This window comes from Panthera tigris, chromosome A1 (assembly GCF_018350195.1).
Source record: "Panthera tigris isolate Pti1 chromosome A1, P.tigris_Pti1_mat1.1, whole genome shotgun sequence".
NCBI classification, from domain to species: domain Eukaryota; kingdom Metazoa; phylum Chordata; class Mammalia; order Carnivora; family Felidae; genus Panthera; species Panthera tigris.
Window position 1 is genome coordinate 68,143,159 of NC_056660.1, and position 23,459 is coordinate 68,166,617.

Here is a 23,459-nt window from a genome sequence, read left to right on the forward strand (position 1 = left end):
GCTCTGCCTGGAATATTCCTGCCTCAATTGTACGAACAGCTTATCCCTCATTCCCTTCTGGATTCTGATCCAAACTGCCAACAGTGAAGCCTTTCTGCCAACCTTATTTCAAATAGTAATTTCCCCATGGCTGTGATTCCATTTGCTCACCATCTTGCTTTCTTCTTCTCCCTAACACCGCCTTCTGGTAAACTGAACACATACTTGGTTTGGGTTCATTATCTGTCCCCCTCCCTTCTGCTAGAATGGAAGGTCCATGTAGATGGGGATGGTATCTTTTCTGATCACTGTCGTGTCCTCAGAGCCTAGAACAGTGTCTCCTACGTATTAGATGCTCAATAAGTATTTGTTGCACGGTAGAGCATGTTCCTTAGGAAAGGATTCAAGGCTCTCAGGTAGGGCTGCTGCATATGGCTTGTGTGGGTGCATTTCTCAATATGGTCTGTGTGACCGGCACCCCCTGGAGTTGTGCAGTGCACAACCTGTACGGCAATGTGCTATGGCCCTGTTCTCAATAGTCCAATAGATTTCAAAATCAGGGGGCTCTGTGCAGGAATTAGAGGCCCCAGTATAATACAGCATAGAAGTGTAATACAACATGAGAAAATTGACAAGAAAACTGACAAGTAATTGACAAGTAAATTACTTCAGTTTCTCTGAAGTGTTGCAGAAACTACTTACTATTACTCTCCCATTCTTTCTAAGTTTGAAAATGTATAAAAATAGATCCTACTCACTTATTTGTGGGATGCTGGCTATAAGTTGGCTGATGACAAATAAAATTTTAGTCTTCATGTGTATGGGTGAAAATTTTAAAATCGAATATGGTAGTAGATATGTGATCGTTTGGGACAGTTCTTCAAAACATACTAAAAAATGTATGTCATTGGCCTTGGCCTTAACTTCATGTTCTTGAATTGCTTTCAAATAGAAGCTAATTCTTTGCAGAAATTGCTTGAGGATTTTTTAAGTTATGTGCTCAATTCTGGCCTGATTTGAAGATATAATCTCAGACAATTATTTTGTTATCTATAGAAATCTCTGTAGTCACATAGAGGCTACTTTCTGCCAGGTATTTTTCATGAATTATCAGTTCCTTCCAACGACTCTGTAAGGTAAATATTCAGTCAACCATTACAGTTGTGGGATACAGGTTGGAAACAACAAATAACTTACAAATGGTGGGGAAGAGACATGATCCAAGGTAAGTGTCACTCCAAAGCCGCCCCATCCCTTCCCTCCTCCTAATTCCTCTTATAGAATAACTCATTGGTCTAATGAATTCTAAAACTCCTAATATCTTAACAATATCCATGTTTCACAAATTTAGCATATGGAAGTGTCAAAAACATTCTAAAATAGAAGCCCCCAGGAATAAACTGATCTAGGTACTAAAAAGTTACATATTTGAAAAGGAGAGACAGTGAGGCACATGTATTTCTTTTTGTCTGTATTTGTCTAGAGATATTATACATCACTTACTAGGTCTCAGTAGCAAAAGTAGTTTTGGTCCAAGGTGTTGGTGTGTGTGTGTGTGCCCGTGCGATTCTGACACATAGGATTTCAGATATCACGATAAAGTGAAGGACATGTTCTACTTTAACGGTGCCCGGACCACCAATTCTACTCCTTGTGTAAGAGATCCATGTATCCATCATCTGACTGCTGCCCTCCGCGGCAAATCAACCACTTGCCCCTTCGTGATACTATGAAGACCTCCATGTAACAGTTCACTCCTCTAAGTATGTGTCGCCGTACAAGCCCGTAAGCTTCCCAAGGACAGGATGGTGTCTTAGTCATCTCTGTGCCCAAGCACCTAGCGTGGCACTGATGCATGGAGGAGGTGCAACAATAACCATCCCAAGAGTGCATAAATTAACGAAGGAATCCCCACGACTTTTCAAAACGAACTTATTGATGATTGCCAGTGAACCTCAGACACCAAACTGCTCTGCGTGGCTGTTCACCATTTTCTTTAATTTCTCCGTTTTGTTCTGCAAGCCTGGCCAGCCCCTCCTTGGACTTCTTTCCTCCTCTTTCCCCCCACTCCTACTTCTTCTACCACTGCAACCTTCCTTCCTATCTCGCCTCTAATGCCACCTCTCCTCTCTTTCCTCCTCACTGTGGATACTTGCCAAGACTCAGCATTGGTCTTTCCTGGATCAGGTCGGTGACGAGTTCTGAAAGGGTGTCTGCGCTCAGCATTCAATTCCCACCTCTGTGTCGATCAATCCAGGTTCTGGGTGCGTGCCCTTTCCTGGCCAAGTCCGTGGCCAAAATGCCCACCAAACACCCTGTAGGCAGGCTCCATACTCACCTGTAGTTGAACATTCCTAGATCCAAACTCTTCATCCACCCCCAGTCATCATCCCACTCCATGTGCCTTGTTCCCCAGGCACAAAACCTTAGCTTGACACTGACCACCATGCCGAGGATCCTTAGTCTTTCTTTTTCTTTCTTGTTCTGGTTGTAGGGAAATATATAAACTTTAAGAATTAATAAATTATTAAACTGTGAAATGTTTACCCAGATGCAGACTATTGCAACAAATCTTAAGATCTCAAGGGTTTCATGTTGGCTTCTAAAAACTATCTATGGACTGCAAGTTAAGAAAGTCTCATCTACAGAGAAGTCTGACACATTAAAGTGGGCACAAGAAGACCAGAGGGTCATTAAAGATACTTTTTGGCTGTTTCTCAAATTTGCCTAGGGTCAAAATTAGCACCAGATTCTTCCTGATACTCAAGATATTTCTATGTGAAGAAAGAATATACTTGTAGCTTCCAGGACAAGAGGAGGGCCAAGAGGAGGACAGTGCAGGTGGAATCAGTTTCGGTGCCTTTAGCGAGCAAAGGAATGAGGATTCTCAAGGTGGCATCTCCCTAAACGTCCTATCAGGGATAGCACATCTATGGCGTTTGTGGGTGATGCCACCTTCCTAGGGACACGGCTTCTACCCTCAAGACACCTGCATTCTAACCCAGTCTAAAATTAAGAGGTAGACAAAATAATCTCTACGTTAGTTTCCTGTGGCGGTCGTAACAAACTACCAAAGACTGGGCAGCTTAAAACAACAGAAATGTACTGTCCCCCAGTTCAGGGCGGCTGCAAGTCCAGACAAGCGTTGGTACGACCATGCTCCCTCTGAAGCTTCCGTGGGAGAACGCTTCCCTGCCTCTTCTCTTTTCTGGTGACTCAGTGTCTTCTCTGGATCCAGCTTCTGATGTCTGTCTTCCTGCGTGTGTTTCTTCACATGGTCTTCCCTTGGAGTCTGTGTCTAAATTGCCCCATCTCACAAGGACGCCAGTTACTTTAGGTTAGGGGCCCATGTTTTCTGGTATGACCTCATCTTAACTAGTGATGTCTGCAACGACCCTACTTCCAAATCAAGTCACAGTCTGGAGGACAGAGGTTAATTCTTTAATTCATCTTTTGGGTGGAGGGGGACACCGTTCAACCGTAAGAATCGTATCCAAACCTAGAGAATGTCAGAAACCAAACACTGTAGTCTAACTCCTGAGCCCAGACTACTTTCACAGTCTACCTGTGCACACTGCTCGGAACAGCCGCTGGCCATCATTGGAGTTGGCAAGAGAGATGAGGCTTGAAAAACTCCAGTGTTGGGTACTGAGTAGATGAAAGAAAGATGATAAGCTGACATTCTGTGATTACAATAATCTGTGTTTGAAACATGTAAAAATAGATTAAAATAATTCGCAGAGAAAACTGGCAAAACTTATTTTCTCCAAAAATCAAACGGAGCAAAATATCACTTTTAACCTTAATTACGTTCTTGAATAATTACATTTGTTTATTATTCACTTAGCCTTGGGCAGGGATGCTAACTTTTGCTAGTCTGTGTAACAGTTTCTTATGAAACCGTTTCTCACCAAAGCTTAAGGAGAAAGAAACATTTATCATGATTTGTTTAAGATTCTAGTTTTTTTCTGAAAATGGAAATAGCATCTTGTCAGCACCCTCCTTCCTTCGTTCAAACTTTTGCTTTTATTTTAGAATGTGGTTTTGTTTATGTATGTATGTATGTATGTATGTATGTATTTAGAGAGGGAGCACAAGGAAGGGGCAGAGGAAGAGGGAGAGAGAGAATCTGAAGCAGTCTCCCCGCTGTCAGCGCAGAGCCCAACACAGGGCTCGAACTCACGAACCACGAGATCATGACCTGAGCCGAAATCAAGAGTCTGATGCTTAACTGACTGAGCCATCCAGGCGCCCCAGAATGTTTTTAATACAATGCAAACTAGGAAGCAAAGATTTAAAAAGCCCTGGCCTGGGAGTCTATATCTGCGCCCTGGCTTTCCTGCACATAATCTTATTTCATTTCACCTCTCTGAGCGGGCTCCAGGTGCCTCATTGGTAAATACTCATTCATTTAGTCCGCTCATTCATTCATTCATTCATTCCCTCTTTCACTGAACAAGAGGTACAAACCAAAATCCGCAGGACTCAGCAAGAAATGGGAGTGAGGCACTCAGCACTGGCTGTGGGGGAAATGCAAGGAGGACTACAGACTGCAGGAAAGTAACTGAAAAGCATGTGACCCCCCGACCGTGGCGGCCACCATTCAGCCGCACACAGCTGTTGCCTGCCTTCTGAGACTCCTGGGGATTTTTTAAAAAAGAACCAGAGGTACATATTTTGGTGTGAAGTTTCCCAATCCCTAACCTTGGCAACCAACGAAAATATTTTTTAGACCCTGAAGTTCAAGCAAAACACATCTACAGGCTGGATTCCATCTGTAGACTGCCGCATTCAACCTCTGCTCAAAACAAATGAACAATAATTGATCATGGGACAGGTGCTGGTGAACACTGGGAGTGGAACAGCATACACCCCTTCTTCCATCAGCGGAGATCACAGAGGGCAGAGCAAAATTATAAACTGCTCTGAAGGACCTAAGCTTGAAAGACCCTACGTGCGTAGTGTGGGTGATTCACTCTCTGGTTTCCCCTTACCTCACTGGCCACTCCTGCTCTGTCTGCCTTCCTGAATCCTCCTCCTTCTGAACACTGGCATCATTCCAGACTTTGAATGTCTCTACGTTTCCTCACACCTACAATGACCCCCCTTACCCTTATAACTCACCAAGCATGATCTTGCCTCAGAACCTTTGTACTTTCTGGCCCATAATCCAGAGAGCTGGACTCCCTAGATGACCTCATCCAACCCAGTGGCTGTAGACATCTTTCGTATGCTGAACGTTTCATAATTTCTGTCTCTGGCCCCAATTTCTCCCCTAAGCTCTAGACTCATGTATTCAATTGCCCACCTGACATTTTTACCTGGATATTTAAGTGACGTCTCACATTTAATAGGACCGCTAAGGTTTTGGTTTCCCCTACAACCTCCTGTTCCCATTGTCCCTGTTCTCAGTAGATGGTGCTGTTTATTTGCTTGATCAAGTAAAACATCTTAAAACCCAGCTTCAATCTTCTCTTACCATCACCACCACATCCAGTCCATCAGGAAGCCCGGCTTTCTCCACCTTCTGAAGACATCCTAAATCCAAGCACTTTCTGGCACTTCTGTCATGACCACCCTGGCCCAAGCCACCATATGTCTCCTATGGACTATTGTAACAGCCTACGGTAGCTCACACTTTTGCGACTCCCTCCTTGAACAGCGTGACCTGGAAGTCAGGTCACGTCATTCTCTAGCTCAGAACCTTCCAGTAGCTGTCCGTGTCACTTATGCAATCACAGCCCTTAAGGCCCCCTGTGCTCTGGCTCCCTGCTGCACTTCTGGCCCCATAAGTCGACCACGCTCCCCCTCACGACTGTGTTCCTATCACAGTGGCCTCTTTGTTCCTCAGGGCCTCTGCACCAGCTGTTCCCTCTACGTGGAATGCTCTTCTCCCATGTAGCTGCAAGCCTCAGTTCTCCACTTTCATCCGGACTTTACTTACATGGCCCACATCTACCCACAAAAGCAACCTCAGAAATTATCCTTAAGGGATGTGATCTATCTCTGTGTCTCCTCTGCGTCTGTCTCTACCACGAGGAGGTGAGGCTGTAAGGCAGGGATCTCGTTGCTCTGTCCCTGCACCCAGCACGTGCAGAGTGCTCAATCAGATTTGCAAATGCATAAATGTATCCTTAATTCTTACGCTTTTAAATGCCACTGTTTCAACAACATTCAAATCACTTTTCTGGCTACCCACTGCTTAATTTTTTTCTGTCAACCCACAGACAGATAAAACCTCAAAGTTAAAGGTTCTGTACAAATAAGCTCTTTGCTTTACAACCCAAAAGGTGTTTCTGGGTCATGCTCATGTTTCTGGAATGACAGATCACATGGAGATTTGCCCACAAGTGTCAGCGAAGAGCTGTTAAAATTCATGGAGTGGCTTGTTGGACCACCGTGGGCAACTCAGCAGATCCGAAAAGCCTGGCTATACACTTACGCTGGCATTGGACGACATTTTCACTAGTCTATAAAATAAGGACACTGAAATACTTTCTTTCTTAGTTTTGTTTCATTTTTATGGTGGTAAGGACACATAACATGAGCTATGACCTCACCCGTGTAACAAATTTTTAAAGGCACGACACCGTATTGTTATCTACAGGCATAGTGGTCTATTGTAATACTCTAGGATGTGTCCATCTGAAACAACTGAAACTGTACAAAATGTTTTTTTTTTAAATAAAGCTGAATTCTTTCAATTCAAAGTTTCTTTTTTATTCAGAGATTATACCTTCTTTTTAAATTTTTTTTAAATGTTTATTTGTTTTTGAAAGAGAGAGAGAGAGAGAGCACAAGCAGGGAAGGGGCAGGGAGACAGGGAGACACAGAATCCAAAGCAAGCTCCAAGCTCTGAGCTGTCAGCACAGGGTCTAACACGGGGCTAGAACCCACGAGCGGCGAGATCATGAACTGAGCTGCAGTCGGACACTTAACTGACTGCACAGGCGTCTCTGTACCTTCTTTTTTTTTTTTTAATTGATTATCATAATGTTCCTTTTGTCTCTAAAAGAGGTTTTCTTAGCAGATGAGTTTTTGTTCTTTTTCCCTTAATGGCCTCACTCAGCAAAAGAAAAAGCGAGCAATTCTATGTCAGTTTCCCGTTCTTCTTGGAAATATTAACTCCATACAATTGAAAGGTAGGGACATGCCGGTTCATACTATCTGAACTGAAATCCCCATTTCACTCGTTTGGACCCTGCACACAGAGAAGGCTTTGTCATCACAAAGTCACTGATAAGTCCACACGTTCCCTGAAAGAAGCCTGGAAGTTCTGCAAGCCTTTTTCTCTTAGCAAACAAGGACAGCTTGATCCATCAAATGAGTAGATTTTCACTGGCGGGGGTTGGGGGTGGGAAATGAGCCTGAGCGGAGACAGAGACGTAGAACAGACCTAGAACATACCCGTTTCAGTGTATGAGAGCAGGTCCCCCAGAAGCCCAGGGTAGCCGGCATCCAATACTAAGGTCTAAACTACAGCAGGGGGGCTCACCTCTGGGGCTACAGAGACCAGGCCTCTTCTGGCAGAGCTTTACCAGTGACAGGCTGCACCTGTTTTACAATTTCCTCGTGAATTGACCTGCTAATGCTAAGTAGCATATTCTTTCCACTTGGTTTGGTTCAATTTCCTCTGGCTCAAAGATTATAGCCTAGTTTCTATTACCCTTTCTCAGCACTGTCAAGACCAAGAAGAATAAAACTGATAAGAGGACGAATCCACCCCCAGAGCACCACTTCTGGGATTCAGGAAGGGAGTGGATGTTGACATATTTATTTGTGATCAGCCGTACCTGGCTGTCCTGCCTGACCAACCAGCATTAGGGGGATATGTCTGATGAGACCATTTTCTTAGGACTGAGTTCGTGTGTCTACAATGAATGGCAGGCCCCTTGGAAAACGAGATGATGCCAGGAGAAGGAGGAAGGGAAAATGACTCGGAGTTTTTACCCAGTTCAAGCAAAACAAAATGATTGGCTTCAATTTTAGGCATGTTTACATTTCACTCAGTCTGCTGTCATCTAAGTGACACTTTGTATTTTTAAAAAATTAATCACTTGTAGTTTTCAACTGAATAAGTGCCATGGACACCAAAGTACATTAATGAGCCATCTTAATATGAAAATTTGTTTCTCGAAAAGGAGAATACAGTACATACAGGTTTTTTAAAAATAAGCATCTGGTTGGGGTGCCTGGGTGGCTCAGTGAGTTAAGCATCCTACTCTTGATTTCAGGCTCATGTCATGATTTCACGGTTTGTGAGATCGAGCCCCTTGTCAGGCTCTGTCCTGACAACGCAGAGCCTGCTTGGGATTCTCTCTCCCTCTCCTCTCTCTCTCTCTCTCAAAATAAATAAAAAACATTAAAAAAAAAAACCTTAAAATTACACATCTGGTCCACATCTCAAATCTCATTCAGAAGAACATTTCAAGTGCTCCCAGCCCTTAGTAAAATCATGAATAATGACACCAAAGATATTATTTCCACACCTGCCATGAAACGAAGCCCTGACCCAGATGCTCAGGATGTAAAATTAATCATCAGCAACCTCATTTGCGAAATTTAATTCATATCGCTTCCCTTCTGCTCCCGTCGGGCACTTGGTTGTTAACAGGAACTGTGATCGCGGGAAAATATTGGGATAGCAGAATTCTTAATGAAGAATTCTAGTAGCTCCAGATGTTCTGAGTGGTATATAAAGCCGCAGAGGAAGAAGTTTCGTTTCCTAGAGAATTTCAATGTCTTTGCTCATTTACTTCTTCTACAGTCATTGGGCCACCACCAAGTGCTGAGCACTATGTTTGATGCCTAAAAAGACAGACACCTTGTTCCCATGGAACTCGCAGTCGAGTGAAGGAAACAAGAGAAAAGTAAACAAACTAATCAAATAATCACAACTTATCAAGACCGCTCTTCATTCAGGAAATACCGAGCGCCCACAGAGTGACAGGCACCGGGCTAGGCACCAGGCTAGGCACAGGCAATACAGCCTGTTCTAAAAGCAGCCCGGTTTCTCGACCTCATGGGGCTTTTGTTCTAATGAGAGTAGACAGAAATCAAATGGCTAGAAACAGCACCCCCCCATCCTAAAAAAATTAGTTATTTTCAAGTTGTGAGAAATGCTAAATAGGAAATAAACTTGGATAGAAGCCAATGTGATCGAGGAAGAATTTAAATAGAAAATGTGACCTGGGATGCTGTCTTCAAGGAGTTACTTTCTGAGCAGAGATCTGAAGGACACGGAGGAGGAGGCAGCCAGATGGAGAGAAGACCTTCCCCAGGAGTGGGGGAAAGGGAGCTCCAAAGCCTTGGGATAAAAGTACTTCCCTCTTTCTAGAAACGAGGCAGGGCAACTACAGCACAATCCATTGGTCAGGGGGACAGAAGCCTGAGACCGTGAATAAGAGAGAAACCATGTAAGAGTCTGAGTTTTATGCTCAATACTAAGATTTCCACAAGAGGTTGACACGTTCCCGTTTGCCTCAGGAGAAGGCCACTCTGCCTGGAGAAGGAATTGCAGGAGGCCAGGCCATGACATCATTGGAGAGTCTTTCCATCGTCCAGACTGAAGCAATTTTGAAATCTTATGTGTCTTTGATATTTTTTAAAAAGCCTATGTAACTGCCTAAGGGACCCCTTTATGCTTATTTTGGAACTTTTATCAGTGGCCCACGGTATCCTTGCTGTAGGCTTTGTCAGATGATGGAATTGCACCAGAAGAGAGGTAATTCATTTACCTCTGGTGTTTCAGATGGGCAAGGAATGCAGGAAATTCTAGATCTCCTGGCCAGATTTATATAACATAGTCTTGTGAATTACTGCCTGATGTCTCCAAAGATCAGGTTTGATGGGGAGAGACCAATACCCTGCATGAACCCTATCACTTAATAACAGGCCACAAGTGCAATTCAGAAGAAACTTCTTTCAGGGGTGCCTGGGTGGCTCAGTTGGTTGAGGGTCCCACTTTGGCTCAGGTCATGATCTCACATTTCATGAGTTTGAGCCCCAAGTCGGTCTCTGTGCTAACAGCTTGGAGCCTGGAGTCTGTTTCAGATTCTGTGTCTCCCTCTCTCTCTGCCCCTTTCCCACTCATGCTATCTTTCTCTCTCTTTCTCAAAAATAAATAAACATTAAAACAAAATTTAAAAAAAAAGAAACTTCTTTCACAAGAAAGACTTCTTTGATCTCTGTAATCTTAAACTTTTCTAGCTGGCCTCCTGCATCTTGCTCCCTTTTGTCTTTTAACTTCTTTTTCCACAGCCTCCAAAACCCCTCGCCATCCATCAATGGCTGTTCAATATTGTGCCATATTCCTTGAGAGACATGGACGTATCAGACGGAGTTCGTGCTCTGACGGGGTTTCTAAAATAGCCGAGGAGACAAAGAGCCATGCAAAATTAACAACTAAATACTAAACTGTTTGGTACTAGTTATTGGAAAAAGACCTTTTGAGAAAAGAGAAGGATGGACTGCAAAAGGGAGCCAGAGCATGTCATGGAAAAGAGCCTCACAGGCTATGTAGACGTCAGCTGAAAGAAATGGCTGACCTTCACGTTGGATACCCTATAACTGTGGCTTCTACCCGTTTTTCCCTTGGGGACTTCTGGAGGCACCTATTCAGTAAGACTGAGTACATGGATCCCAGGAATCTGTATTTTTAGAAGCTGTCCAGTGATTCATATGCCCATTTTCGAAATTTTGCTCCAAACGATCTCATCACGCACTGAAACTGCTTGTTCTCAACACCGCATAAACCTAGTAAGCATCCCTGAAAGTCTTACTTAAAGTTTCCACTTGTCTCCCCAGGTTCCAAGACGGCACAAAAGTATGGTGTCTCACAGGTAGCATTTTCCAAGTCAGGATAAAAAAGGTCAGCCCCCTGTTCCATAGCCTTTGACTTCTTATTCCTGTGTCCACTTTAGTTGAAATATCCAACAACACAACAGACTACAAGTCATTACCTGTAACAGTGCACCGTAAAACAACAGCCGCCAATCCCAGTCATTGCCATTGGTGCCACCGGGAGGGGAGAGCAACCAGGATGGGAAGCAATGGGAATGAATCAGCAAATGATCTGGGTATGTTTACTCTGAAGAAAGACAGATTCAGAGAAAATATGGCAGCTATTGCCAAATACTCAGAGTTGGAATGGTGAAGAAGAGGTAAAGTTGCTCTGTGGAAAGGATGAAGACAGGTATTTGTTCAATATGAGTAAAAAAATATCTGAACATGCCCGGAGGGATAAGAGTTTCCATCTAGGGAACTGCTCAAATAATGCAAGCTTGGGATTTGTATTGTGTCCTTTAAAATGTTCTATGCCGGGGATATTAAGAGGCAGTCTCATGCAGAACTAATTACTAAAACGGCCAATCCTAGCTTAGCAAGAGAAATTTTCCCTAGTGTCAGTGGTGGAATATTTAGTTGCCTAGCAACCTGTAAATATCTATGATGCAATGGAAAATCCTTAGTTTGCGTCTGGGTTGATTGTATAGTTCCTAATACCACACTTGGTTCATTTCATTGATGATAAGTGTTCCTGTTATAGTCTGTTACATATCAAAATGGTGCTGAGCTGCAGCTTTACACAGTTTCGATCTTTGCCGAACACTAGCCAGCTGCCTCGCCGAGCCCAAAGGCACACAACAGTAATAGATGTTTGGTCCATACAGGAGGCGACAGGATAAGACGGTGAGAGCACAATACTTTTGGAGATATGTACAACGGTTCAAATGAAATCTGGTGGAACCCTAAGTGTCACGGTACAGGTTTAATCATGAACTCTCCAACCTCGGACTTGTGTGCATTTCTAACAAATGACTAATAGCATTTATGGTATAGAGCAAAGTTTAAGGTGTAGAACAAAATGTGTAAGATACTGCAATCATAACTTTCTAATCACAGTCTCCTAGAAAACTGACAAAAACATATGTGGATGGGTTAAAAGTTTGGTCTCATTTATAAAGGACTGCTTTACATTATAAGAACCAAAGAACAGCTGTTTGTCAAGCTTCCACATTAAACATCTGCCAGGATATCTTCTTAGGCAGGTTTTCTTAGTGATAATGACTGGGTACATAAAATAAATCATGGAACCCCATCAGATTCTATCCATACTAAATACCGGAGACATTCGTTTCCCCTTGTCAAAAGATCATAAATAACAGAAGTAAAACCGGCCAATCGCTGAAGGAGTAATCAGTATAAGTTTACTGTGCGCACAACCAAGAAGACACTTTGCAAACTGGGAGCACTCAGCCCAAAACAGGGAATGAGGCTCCAGGGTGCATTGTTGTAAAGCAGCTTATATAGTGAGAAAGTTTATTCTTCACAGTGACTGGACACAATACTAGAATTTTCTCAAAGGATAGGAAACTGGTCAGTGGTGACCTCATATCAACCTCGGGAAATAGTTCCCAGTTTTGCTTACGATGTTCAGAGTCATAAGCCAGAAGTGATCCAGGTCAAGTTAACCTTGCAAAATAAGATAAATTAAGCTTTGTCTGTATGGCTAAACTGGTTGTGTATGCTCAGGAAATTTTCAAGGCTGGCCTCTGATTTTTTTATTTTAACAGCCTCTTTTGTTTGACCTCTTAAACCCAAATCATAATTTTAAAAAGTGATTGATTTTGATTCATTTCTCTTCCCCACCCCACCCCCCACAAAAGGCTTAGAATTGCTTTAGGTAACTTTTTATTAGCCAGTCTAGGACATTTGTACAATATAATTAATAGCATTTTTAATGAAAATGATGGTATATTAATTGGTAATTTTTGGATGAGTGTTCTTCCTAATTACTTATTAACCTTTAAATCAGATATACACAAGGGAATAGAGCAAGATTCATGTCTTTGAGTATCTGAAAGCTTTTTCAAGGTGGTTTTTTTTTTTTTTTTTTTTTTTTTTTTTATAAAAAGAATCCAGAGGAACTGTTTTTTCCCCCAGAGGAAACTCAAAATTATATCAGGAACTAAGTATGGTATGATGCTTAACACATTAATATGCTATAGAAGTTTTCAGTGTATCTATTCTTGTCACCTTAGTGAACATAGAAGTATGGTTTAATAAGATAGCAAAGAGGATGCCGTCCATTTTTCTTTAGCACTTAAATTTGCAGGTAGTTGCAAACAGTACTGAAAAGAGGGAAAAAGGCTATTATTAGGTGAGAAGGTCTATTTATCTCACTATACGTACAAGAAAATGAAGGCACGACCCGCAGAAGATCTCTAGATCTTTGGCCCCAAGTATCCAGTCTGACTCCATGTAACTCAAAAAGGCTTTATAGATAAAGCATGGTGTGAACCTTCATCACTGCCATTTAAACAGCAGGGCCATTTAAGTGGCTGAACACAGACTGGATGCAAACACAAATAAGTGGATTTCAGAAGGCAAGAGTCCAATTTCACCTTCTCTGATGGGAAGTCTTCCCACCCTGGAGGTCTTCTCTGTAGCCCTTTTTCTGAGCTTCTCTCAGCTTTTTCTGTCTATCCAGAACTGTGGGATGAGTCACTATTTGAAGGCCTGTGTTACTTTTTACTCATTGTGAAGATTCATTTGGTACCTGGGCCTTCCCTCTAAGCCTTTGACCTGTGAACTTTTCTTGTTTTTAATTGTTTTTTTTTCGTGTTTATTTTTAAGAGAGAGAGAGAGACAGAGCATGAGCAGGGGAGGGGAAAAGAGTGAGGGAGACAGAATCCGAAGCAGGCTCCAGGCTCTGAGCTGTCAGCCCAGAGCCCGATGCGGGGCTCGAACTCACAAACCACGAGACCATGACCTGAGCTGAAGTCGGATTCTTAACTGACCGAGCCACCCAGGTGCCCCGACCTGTTAACTTTTCTACTTTCTCTCTCTGTCTTTGCCTAATTCATTCATCAGAAAATTTACCGAAGCCTGATATATCCCAGGTTCTGTCTTTTACAGAGAATACAGCAGTGAAGACATCATCGTGACTTCAAGTCAGTGATAGTTTAATGGTTGGGGGTTGGGGTGAGGTGGGGTCAGAAATGAGTATCGGGCATCTAGAATGCAGTATAATAAGTACTAGGAGGGTATCTGTGTGCCCTAGAGCATGGGAAGTTCCGGGGTATGTACTCTGGAAGCATACTAGGGGCTAGCCAATTCAGACTGGGGCTTAAGGAGGTGAGGGAAACTTCTCATCGGACTTAAGTAGGAAAACGGAGGTGGCGTTAGTGGGTAAGAGGGTAGAACACGCCGTCTCTGTCTTCCTTCTCTGACTCCATGAGGCCACCTGTGTTCTTAGTCACCCCATCTCGGTCCTTTTGCCTGGTTTCACACGACTCCCATCTTCCGTGTCTCCCTACTGGACCATTATTTGCTTTAGAGCAGCCCCTGTGAGGGCCATCCGTCAAACTATTACAGGACAATGACAAATAAGCTCTGTGTAAAGGCCTTGCTGCAGGTGGAAGGAGGCTGCAGGTTGAGAAAGGAGTCTGACTCTTCCTTCTCCCAGTGATTCCGAGAGGTCTGTACACAAGTACACGTGAAATCCTAACTGTGGCTCCGCTCGCCTCTCCAAAGAAGAAATAACTGCCTAAAACAAGAATTAGAGACAAAAGGCTAACTTATAGAGAGAGCAGCAATAAATATATGCACACATTCAAGAAGTTTTTTAAAGTGGATAAACAAAATGTTTCTTGAAAGGAGAAGAGAGAAATGAAAGAAAATAATCATCACCATCATGGCCACCATTTAGTAAGCATATCTACACATTGTCAACTGTACCAGCCATTGTTCGGGTATTGCATGTAATTCTGAAAACAATCCTGGAAGGCAGGATTCTTTTTTATTTATTTATTTATTTATTTATTTATTTAACGTTTATTTTATTTTTGGGACAGAGAGAGACAGAGCATGAACGGGGGAGGGGCAGAGAGAAAGGGAGACACAGAATCGGAAGCAGGCTCCAGGGTCTGAGCCATCAGCCCAGAGCCCAACGCGGGGCTCGAACCCACGGACTGCGAGATCGTGACCTGAGCCGAAGTCGGACGCCCAACCGACTGAGCCACCCAGGTGCCCCACAGGATTCTTAAAACAAGTCCTCGAACGGTCTTGGGCACAAACTATGAGCTCAGTAACTATTTCCTGAATGAATGAAGATATAAATGCTTCTGTGTGCTTGGTGGCTGTCTCTCACCTGCTTCACCCCCTAGAAAATAAAATTCCTTGAGGGCAAGCACTTCATTGTGCTTTCTTCCATATGCCAAGCACGTAGAATGAGGCTGGCACATGGCAGGCACTCAATGCTGTGCCGCCTCTAAAAGACAAGGAAACAGAGACTCAGCACAATTCAGTATTTTATGCAAAATCACACATAAACCGAGACCATGTAGGACTTGATCCCAGCTCAACCTGTGTTCTTCCTCCCTTTACATCACACCAGTCAAGCCTTTCCTTCTGTACATTCTCTCATTATCTCAGGCCTGCTCAAGTTTCAGAGATACTCGGCTCTCTATAATTCACTAGGATAGTTTCGTTGAAAAGACTTAGCACAATAGCATATATTGGTGAATATTTAGCACATACCTATTAGTAATGGCAATTATCAACTTTCCCAAAAAATAATATGGGGGGTGAGGGGAACATGAATGGGAAAGGGTTTTTTTTTAATTTTTTTAATTTTTTAATGTTTATTTACGTTTGAGAGAGAGAGACAGAGTATGAGTGGGGGAGGGGTAGAGAGAGAGGGAGACACAGGATCCAAGTAGGCTCCAGGCTCCGAGCTGTCAGCACAGAACCCGACAGGGAGCCTCGAACTCATGGACCACAAGATCATGACCTGAGCTGAAGTTGGACACCTAACCGACTGAGCCACCCAAGCGCCCCAGAAATGGGAAGTTGTATTCCTCCTGCTTGTGCCGGAAGAACGGGGGAATACACAGAATGGGCTGCCTGTCCCCTACAGCCACAGCGAGCCTTGGACTATTGGGACAATGCAGCTTAGTCTCCTCATCAGGACTTATTTGCATTATTAAAATGTAAAGACTCACTGGTGTGTCACGACTCATCCTCATCATTAAGATCATTATGGTGACCTGGCATGTGTGGGCAGACTGATCTTCGAGCACAAGAGTGAAACGAGGTGCCTAACTTGTCATGAGCCTGGCTGCTTTGGGAGAAAGGCAGCAGTCTGCTGTGATCATCAGAAGAGTCTAAGTGACTCAGTTTTACAAAGTGTGATCACTGAGGCTTTGGGGAGTTTATCAAACTAGATTGCAGCTACCTTCATCTCTCTAGACCTAGATTTTTCTGGTTCTTTTTCTAATATTCTTTTCTATTTTTCCCCATCAGTTGGACAAAATTAAAGGTCCCTAATACTGGCAGTGTTATAGAGAATTATGCACTCTCATATGCTATGGAAGTCTAAAACAGCTTAGACTTATTGGAGGACAACATGGAAATATAAATTATATTCTTAAATGTTGATAGCATTCAAGTCAGCAATTCCATTTCTAGATATTTATGCTAAAGAAATACTTACATATGCATATAAAAAGGCATGTACTAGTGTGTTCATGTCAGCAGTATTAATAAGAGTGAAAAACGATCACAAAACTAATCACTGAGGTCATCCAGGACGGGTTAAATAAGCTTTGGATAACTGATACTCTGAAATACACGTGACACTTAAAAACTGAGGGGAATTACTCTAACATCTATATCAAACACATCCACATCTGACTTGGCAAAAGCTCCAAAGCATATTATTTAGTAGCAAAAAAGAGCTAGTTGCAGTATTCTGTTCACTATTAGCTGTTTGCATTTAAAATACATTCCAGGGGCACCTGGGTGGCTCAGTCAGTTGAGCGTCTCACTTCGGCTCAGGTTGTGATACTGAGGTTTGCGAGTTCGAGCCCTGCGTCCAGCTCACTGCTGTCAGTGCCCGCTTTAGATCCCCTGTCCCCCTCTCTCTGCCCCTTTCCTACTTGTGTTCTCTCAAAAATAAAACATTTAAAAACTTTACATTCCAAAAGATAGATTTCTATAGGTACATATGTAATGTACCTATTATATATGTAATATATATTATATGTGCAATATATATATTATTATGTAATATATATTATATATGTAATACATATAATATATGTAATATATATCATGTAATATATATATCATATTATATATGTAATACATATATATAACATATAAATACATGTTATATATTTAAATAATATATTATTTATCAATATTACATATTATTATGTAAAATAAATCACATGTAAATATTATATATTATATAACATGCTATACCATACATGTTACAGTAATATTTTCTGGATAGATCTAGACTTGTCTTTTTTCTGATGACCTCTTTGTGTCTCAGAGCCTTTCAGGCATGAGGAAAAGCTGGGGCAATGTGATGGGAAGGAGCTGAGCCTGGTCTGTTGAGGCACAGGTAAGAGACCTCGCTGAGCAGCAGAATGTCATTACATATGCTTTGGGGCTGAGGTCACCCTGCTGTCTGCATGCTCAGGTACAAGAAGATTGAGTTACTTGAAGGAAATGCTGTCTCATCCTTTGCTTGCCATTGAGTTCTCCCCCAGCCCTGGGAAGAAGAAGCCCTACGAGTCAGTCCAGCTCCACTGGCCCAATTGAACAGTTTAATCAGTTTAGAAAAGGGGTTTAGTTTACAGAAAACACCCCCTATATTAGCTCACCAATAGCAAATGGTGATGAGAGCCCTGCATTGCACCAGGTTACTTGTGGTCACCAGAAACGAGAGCAGGCAGGGTCTTCGTGTCCCAGACCTATGTGGGATCGAGAGCAAGCTCCACTTACTCCTGTCCCATTTCTTCCGGTTGGACTCTTTCTCAGTTCTTCATACGGTGACAGTATTGCAGTGTCTTCCCAGAGAATATCCCCTCTGAAACACCTCCGGATTTCTGTAGCCATTCTTTAGCACATCCTCGGCCTTGGAGATTGCTCGTCTGTCTCTCCCTGGTACTGCAAACATCTTCACTTGCCTCTTCGTCATGAAGCCCCTCTCATCCGGAAAGCCTAAGCAAAAGTTCTCTTCCTTCGCTATGTCCCTTTCTTTCATTCTCTGACCCACACCATACATAAACAAGTCCCAAATGCTGTTTGAAGAGCTTTTCTCTAGAACTAGTCTCACTATTCTGATTGGTCAAATGGGAGAAAAGAATCCCAATCAATTAGAAAGATATGGGGGTGCCAGGGTGGCATCCAACTCCTGGTTTTGGCTCAACTCATGATCTCACGGGTTTGTAAGTTCAAGCCCTGCATCGGGCTCTGTGCTGGCAGCTCAGAGCTTGCTTGGGATTCCCTCTCTCCTCCTCTCTGCCCCGCCCCCACTCACACTGTCTCTGTCTCTCTCAAAATTAAATCAACTTTTAAAAAATTATTTAAAAAATTAGAAAGACATGGCAGGAGTATCCTGTATTACGGAAGACCAGAATGCTAAATAGCATAGTTCACACTTTTTCCTAAAGCTATTTTAGTTTGGGGTGTTACCGGGGTCTTGGGGAAACCTTAGGGGTCCCTGAAAAGGACGACAAAGGGATAAAATTGAAGTTTACAATGTGCAGGCTGGTAACAGCATGTAGGATTAATTTCAAGTGAAAAAGAGACTGTGTCTCACCACGATTACCGAGTATTAATATATGCCCAGCACTATGCCAGGCTCTTGAAAAACATTATTTCACCGAATCCTCACCACCAACCTTATGAAGTTTGTGCCCATTTTGTGCCTATAGCAACTGAAGCTTAGAGAACTTCGATTTTCCTATGGCAGACCCACACAAGGATTTCAAGGATTTCAATACAAATGCAACAGGCACAAATATGTCCGTAGAGTGAAGACACAGAAACTCCCAGGAGACTGGTGTGAAGTCCATACGTATGAGACTCCAGATTCTGTTGGCTCCAGGAATAGAACAGAAAGGAAGGGAGGGGGAATTCACAGGGAAGACTGGCAGACTGAGAGCAAAAAGGAAGACAAGGAACAGAGGGAGAAGACACTTAGTGAGCACCCAGACACATGTCGTGGTCACGTCCTCAATCTCCACAATAACTTTGTGGAAAAGATCTTATTTGCCCGTTTTGTGGTTGAGGAGATGGGTTTAGAGATTTGAGATAACTCTACGTCTCCCGAGTAGCAGAGCAGGGACTTGAATTGTGCCCTGTGTGCCTCCCAATCTGGTGTCTGTGGCGCCTTACTGCGCTGCTTCCAATATGGCTTCCAGCTCGAGCCCTGGGGTTGGGGGTTGGGGAGGCTGGGAATCACAATACTATTCCCAGAAGTGGGGAAATCCTCAGGGAGAAAAACATGTGAGGAGGCATGGGCACGATAACGTTTTTGAGGGTGAGGTGGCAGGAGTCTGTTTGGGTAGAAATGTCTTCGGTATCTGGGGACTGGAGTTGCAATTTGACAGCAGAAGTCATGAGGTCGACACCAGCCCCTCAGGGAAAAACAAGTAGAGTCAGAAGAGGAGGGCACTTGGGGGTGGGCAGCAAGGTTGCCCACAAGTAGAGGCCAGGAAAACCCATAGGCACCAGCAAAAGAGATGGAGATAGCACCAGAGGGGAAAATACGAGGGTGCCATGATCAGAGACTCCCAACACGGAGGCTATGTCCAAAAAGTTCTGAATCCAAGCATGTCTCAGCCAGCCAGCTGTCAGTTCACTCCAGCCAGCCCAGGCTGCTACTGTGATGTTTTGAATCATGTCAAATTCATAAAGAATATATTACATTCCGTTACACGCTGTAATCACAAAGGACAATGAAGTATTTACTTTCTTGGGCACCCACTACTTTGGGTGGTAAATGCCGTTTTCAGAAAATATGCCTCTAACTGGTTTTCCGATAAAGTATTTGCTGAACATTTGCCTTACATAAACAAATAGAAAAATAATAATAGTGTATATTCCCTCTGAACATTATAGGAAAGTGTAGGCTCCCATTGAATGAGGTTTGGAAACAACATAGCAATTTGATGTCCTGTCAAGCTTGTTAAATTGCGATTCTACCAGGATTTTACATTGAGCCAGACCAGCACATCCCAGGGTATAAATTAGGCATAATTGGATATGCACCGATTCTTTCGGGTCACTGGGATAAATTTAATGCTATAATTGAATAAATGATACTGTTGTGGCCTGAAAAGCTCTCTCCCAAAACTTCTAGCTCGCTCTCTGCCAGTAACTGGGGAAATTGAGTCTACTCTATGATTTTATATGTGTTTTGCCATCCTAATCCCTACATCTGAAAAATGGCTCCAATTTAGACCTATTGATTTATATTTTCAATTGTGGGGGCAAGGATTTGCATTTTTAAAAAGTTCTCCGATTCATTCTCTTGGAAAGTCAAATTTAGAAAACACTGTTCTATGTTTTTCAGAGAGGAAAGCTTTGTCACATATTTTATCTACCTAAACTTTGTAGGGATTGACCTAGTTGGGCTAAGTAGAGAGGTGTTTATTTAATCATTGCTTATACCAATGATAAGTTAAAATTTTATATTAAAATTTTTGTGTACCTTTTTACATTGGGCAAACATATAAACACAGATTTATTTACTTTTAATTTTTAATGTAATGATATTTGCTATTGTCCTTTGGTATGTTGTCCACATTCTCTCATGTATCCTGGACCGGGAGTGTAATGATAAGACAAATGAAGGATTTTATAGTATTAAAAATATAAGATCTTTGAAGACCTGGCTTTGTTTGGATCCCATATCTATCATTAATAAGATAGCTGACGTTAAGCAGGTTATTTGCAAACAAACGATAACAATGCTAATATCTAGTCTGCTTGTTAGCTCATAGAAATTTCAGAAGCATCAAATGATGTGTTGAAAATGATAGTGCTTTGAGAACTATTAAGTGCTTACAAATAAATGCATTACATATAGAATTAAAATAAGAAGCTCTATGTTGTTTCCTCTAGAACAGTCCCCAAGGGGAGAAGTGAGAGGGATTCTAACTCTGCTTAATGTAGACAGAGCTCTGTTTGACTTTTCTACTTTCTATATGATTTATATGTTGGTTTTCTGCTTAAGGCTTCATTGGAAAGTTGCTGCTAAAAAAAAAAAGTGAAAGAAAAGGAAAGGAAAGAAAAGAAGAAAAGAAAAGAAGAGAAAAGAGGTTGAAAATCACTCTTCTGTGTTCTATTTGGCTTGCTGCCCACATTCTTCTTTCTTTAATTGCCAGCCCAACCTTAAACAAGTAACTGCTCATTATCACCTTTATAGAAATTCTAAAGTAAAATTCCAGTTAGTTTCCTTCCTTGACTTCTTATCAGGAATTCTAGTTAAATTCCTGGGGTGAATTTAAAACTAATGGTTAAAGTGTGTTTTTAGATGAATTACTATTATTCTCTAATTTTCTTTCGATCCCTATGCATAATTAAGAAATTATTATAATAAGAGAATTCCTTTGTAGCTAATTACAATCTATTACTTGGAAATAAGAGTGAAATCTTAGACTTACACATATATCAGACAAAATGAGCAAATCATGAAACTGATCAGTCCCCAGTGCTCAGCTAATATTGGGTTGATATGATCTTAGATTAACTGCTTAAAAGCCTAAATTGTTACTTCAAAATTTCAAATCATGTATCTGCAAGCCATCTCTATTTTTTCTCAGATTCTTATAGTAGGTTTCTCATGAAGAGTTCAAGACATTTGACACAAAGTTCCTCCATCAGTCATTAACATTCCTAAGAGGGACTAAGCAGAGGAGGAGGTGAAGAAGGCACAGGAAAGGAATAGAATGAATGCATTCATTCCCGCTTTCTCTCTCCCACACATACACATACACACGCACACACGCGCGCATGCTCTCAGGCATGCGTGCACCCACACACGCATGCACACATACACTGCTTAAGGGAAAACACAACAGAGCAGAATTCCAGAGGGGCTCTCTCTGCCTCAAGCGTGGGGGCAGCCGGCTGAGCGGCTCCCACTGCTGGTGTGCACATATTCCATTTGTCTCCTTACACAGAGGAAGGGAGAATAACAGAGAACATTTCTATAACCACTCCCCAACCCTTCTTTACTGCACCGCAACCTGATATTTGTTCCCAGCGTTCCACCAGAATTAACCTTGATGAGATCACCGACAACTATTTAAACGCCATATCCGGTGATCACTTTTGCAACTTTTAATTTTACTTGACCTCTCAGCAGTATTTGACAGTGTTGGGCACTTTCACTTTCTTACCCGGTACCAGTTTGTCCACGCCTTACCCTCTCTTTGTTTTCCTTTCCTTCAAGAATTCTATTTGTGGGGCCTTTAATTACCATCTGAGACCAAACTGGTGATGGCTTCTTCTTGCCATCACTGTAACTTATATGACACATATTACACGGTACTGCAATGATTTGTTGGCACTATTGGGAAGCTGGCCTTGGGCCACCAGTGTAAATGCCTGGGACACAAATGGAAAGCTCACCCTGTGGTGATCCTCATTTAACTTGCCCCCTCTGAGCAAGGGACAAAGCAGCAAATGCTTTTAGAAAAACCTGAAGGGATTCCCAATACCAGAAAGGGAGGGAGAAAAATAGGTGTCCTACTTATTAGTTCATTTTCCATATGGAAAAAACATTCATGGGAAGTAGGGAGCCTTTGGACATTGGTCTCCTGGGACTCAGTATAGACTGATGTTGGTTGCCAAGCAACAAGAACAAGGCTCAAGGACTTTAAGTTCCCTTCTAGCTGGGAAGCATATTTGGATGGGTTCTCAAACGAGATTTCTGAAATTTATAGGGAGGCTCAACCTTGGTTTAGATCACTCAGTGTTCATGAGTTCTCTAGCATGCCTAGCCCTTCAGAATCTTGATTCTTGTTGTCGACATAGTGTCTTATTCAGTATTGTTTTGTGCATGTTCCTGTTCTGTCCTAGTTAAATTGAAAACTCTTTTGAGGGACAGAAAGGATGCCTAAATCTTCTGAGTCCTACCTCCCAGCATTCAGCATATCGTCAATAAAACCATATTAATTGATTGATTGATTATCTGATCTACCTTTCTACTTTGTCGTCAAAGACCTTCCTTTTATTTTTCTTAGTGGGCCCAAATTTAGTGACACTTGTAGAAGCAAGCTTTACCTTTCAACTTTTAACTTCCATTGATTTTTCCATTGTGCGTGCCAAAGCCTTAAATTGATTCCAGTTGTTTAAAAGAGATGTATATTTTTCTTCTACACATTTTAAGGGGGAAAAACTTGAATGTGTTTTCCCTAGACTAAACCAAAACCAGATAGTTTCTCCAGAAATGTATGAATAAACAACAAAGTGGTTACTTTAGCAGCTGACATGCCATTATATTGGATTTCAGAGAGGTCAGGTACTTTCATATTTCATATGACTCCAGGTGAAAGAAAAGATATTTAGTCAGCAACAGGAAAAGGAAAAGTAAATCCACAAGCTCTCTTGTTCAGATTTGTGATATAAAAACTGAACAATTTAATGTAGAAGCAATATGGCAAATTATATTA

The 23,459-nt window shown here is 42.2% G+C and overlaps 1 protein-coding gene across 5 annotated transcripts in view; it reads left to right on the forward strand.

The window, feature by feature from the left end:
- Positions 1–23,459, forward strand: part of MBNL2 (muscleblind like splicing regulator 2) — a 158,004-nt gene that overhangs the window by 53,814 nt on the left and 80,731 nt on the right. Inside the window, exon 1 of one of the 5 annotated variants that reach the window (XM_042979480.1) lies at positions 10,107–11,667. The exons of the other annotated variants lie outside the window; for them this stretch is intronic. Within the exon in view, the coding sequence (XP_042835414.1) occupies positions 11,632–11,667 (36 nt within the window). The 5' untranslated portion in view covers positions 10,107–11,631. Of the gene's footprint in view, positions 1–10,106; positions 11,668–23,459 lie in introns of those variants that run through there. 5 annotated transcript variants of the gene reach the window in all.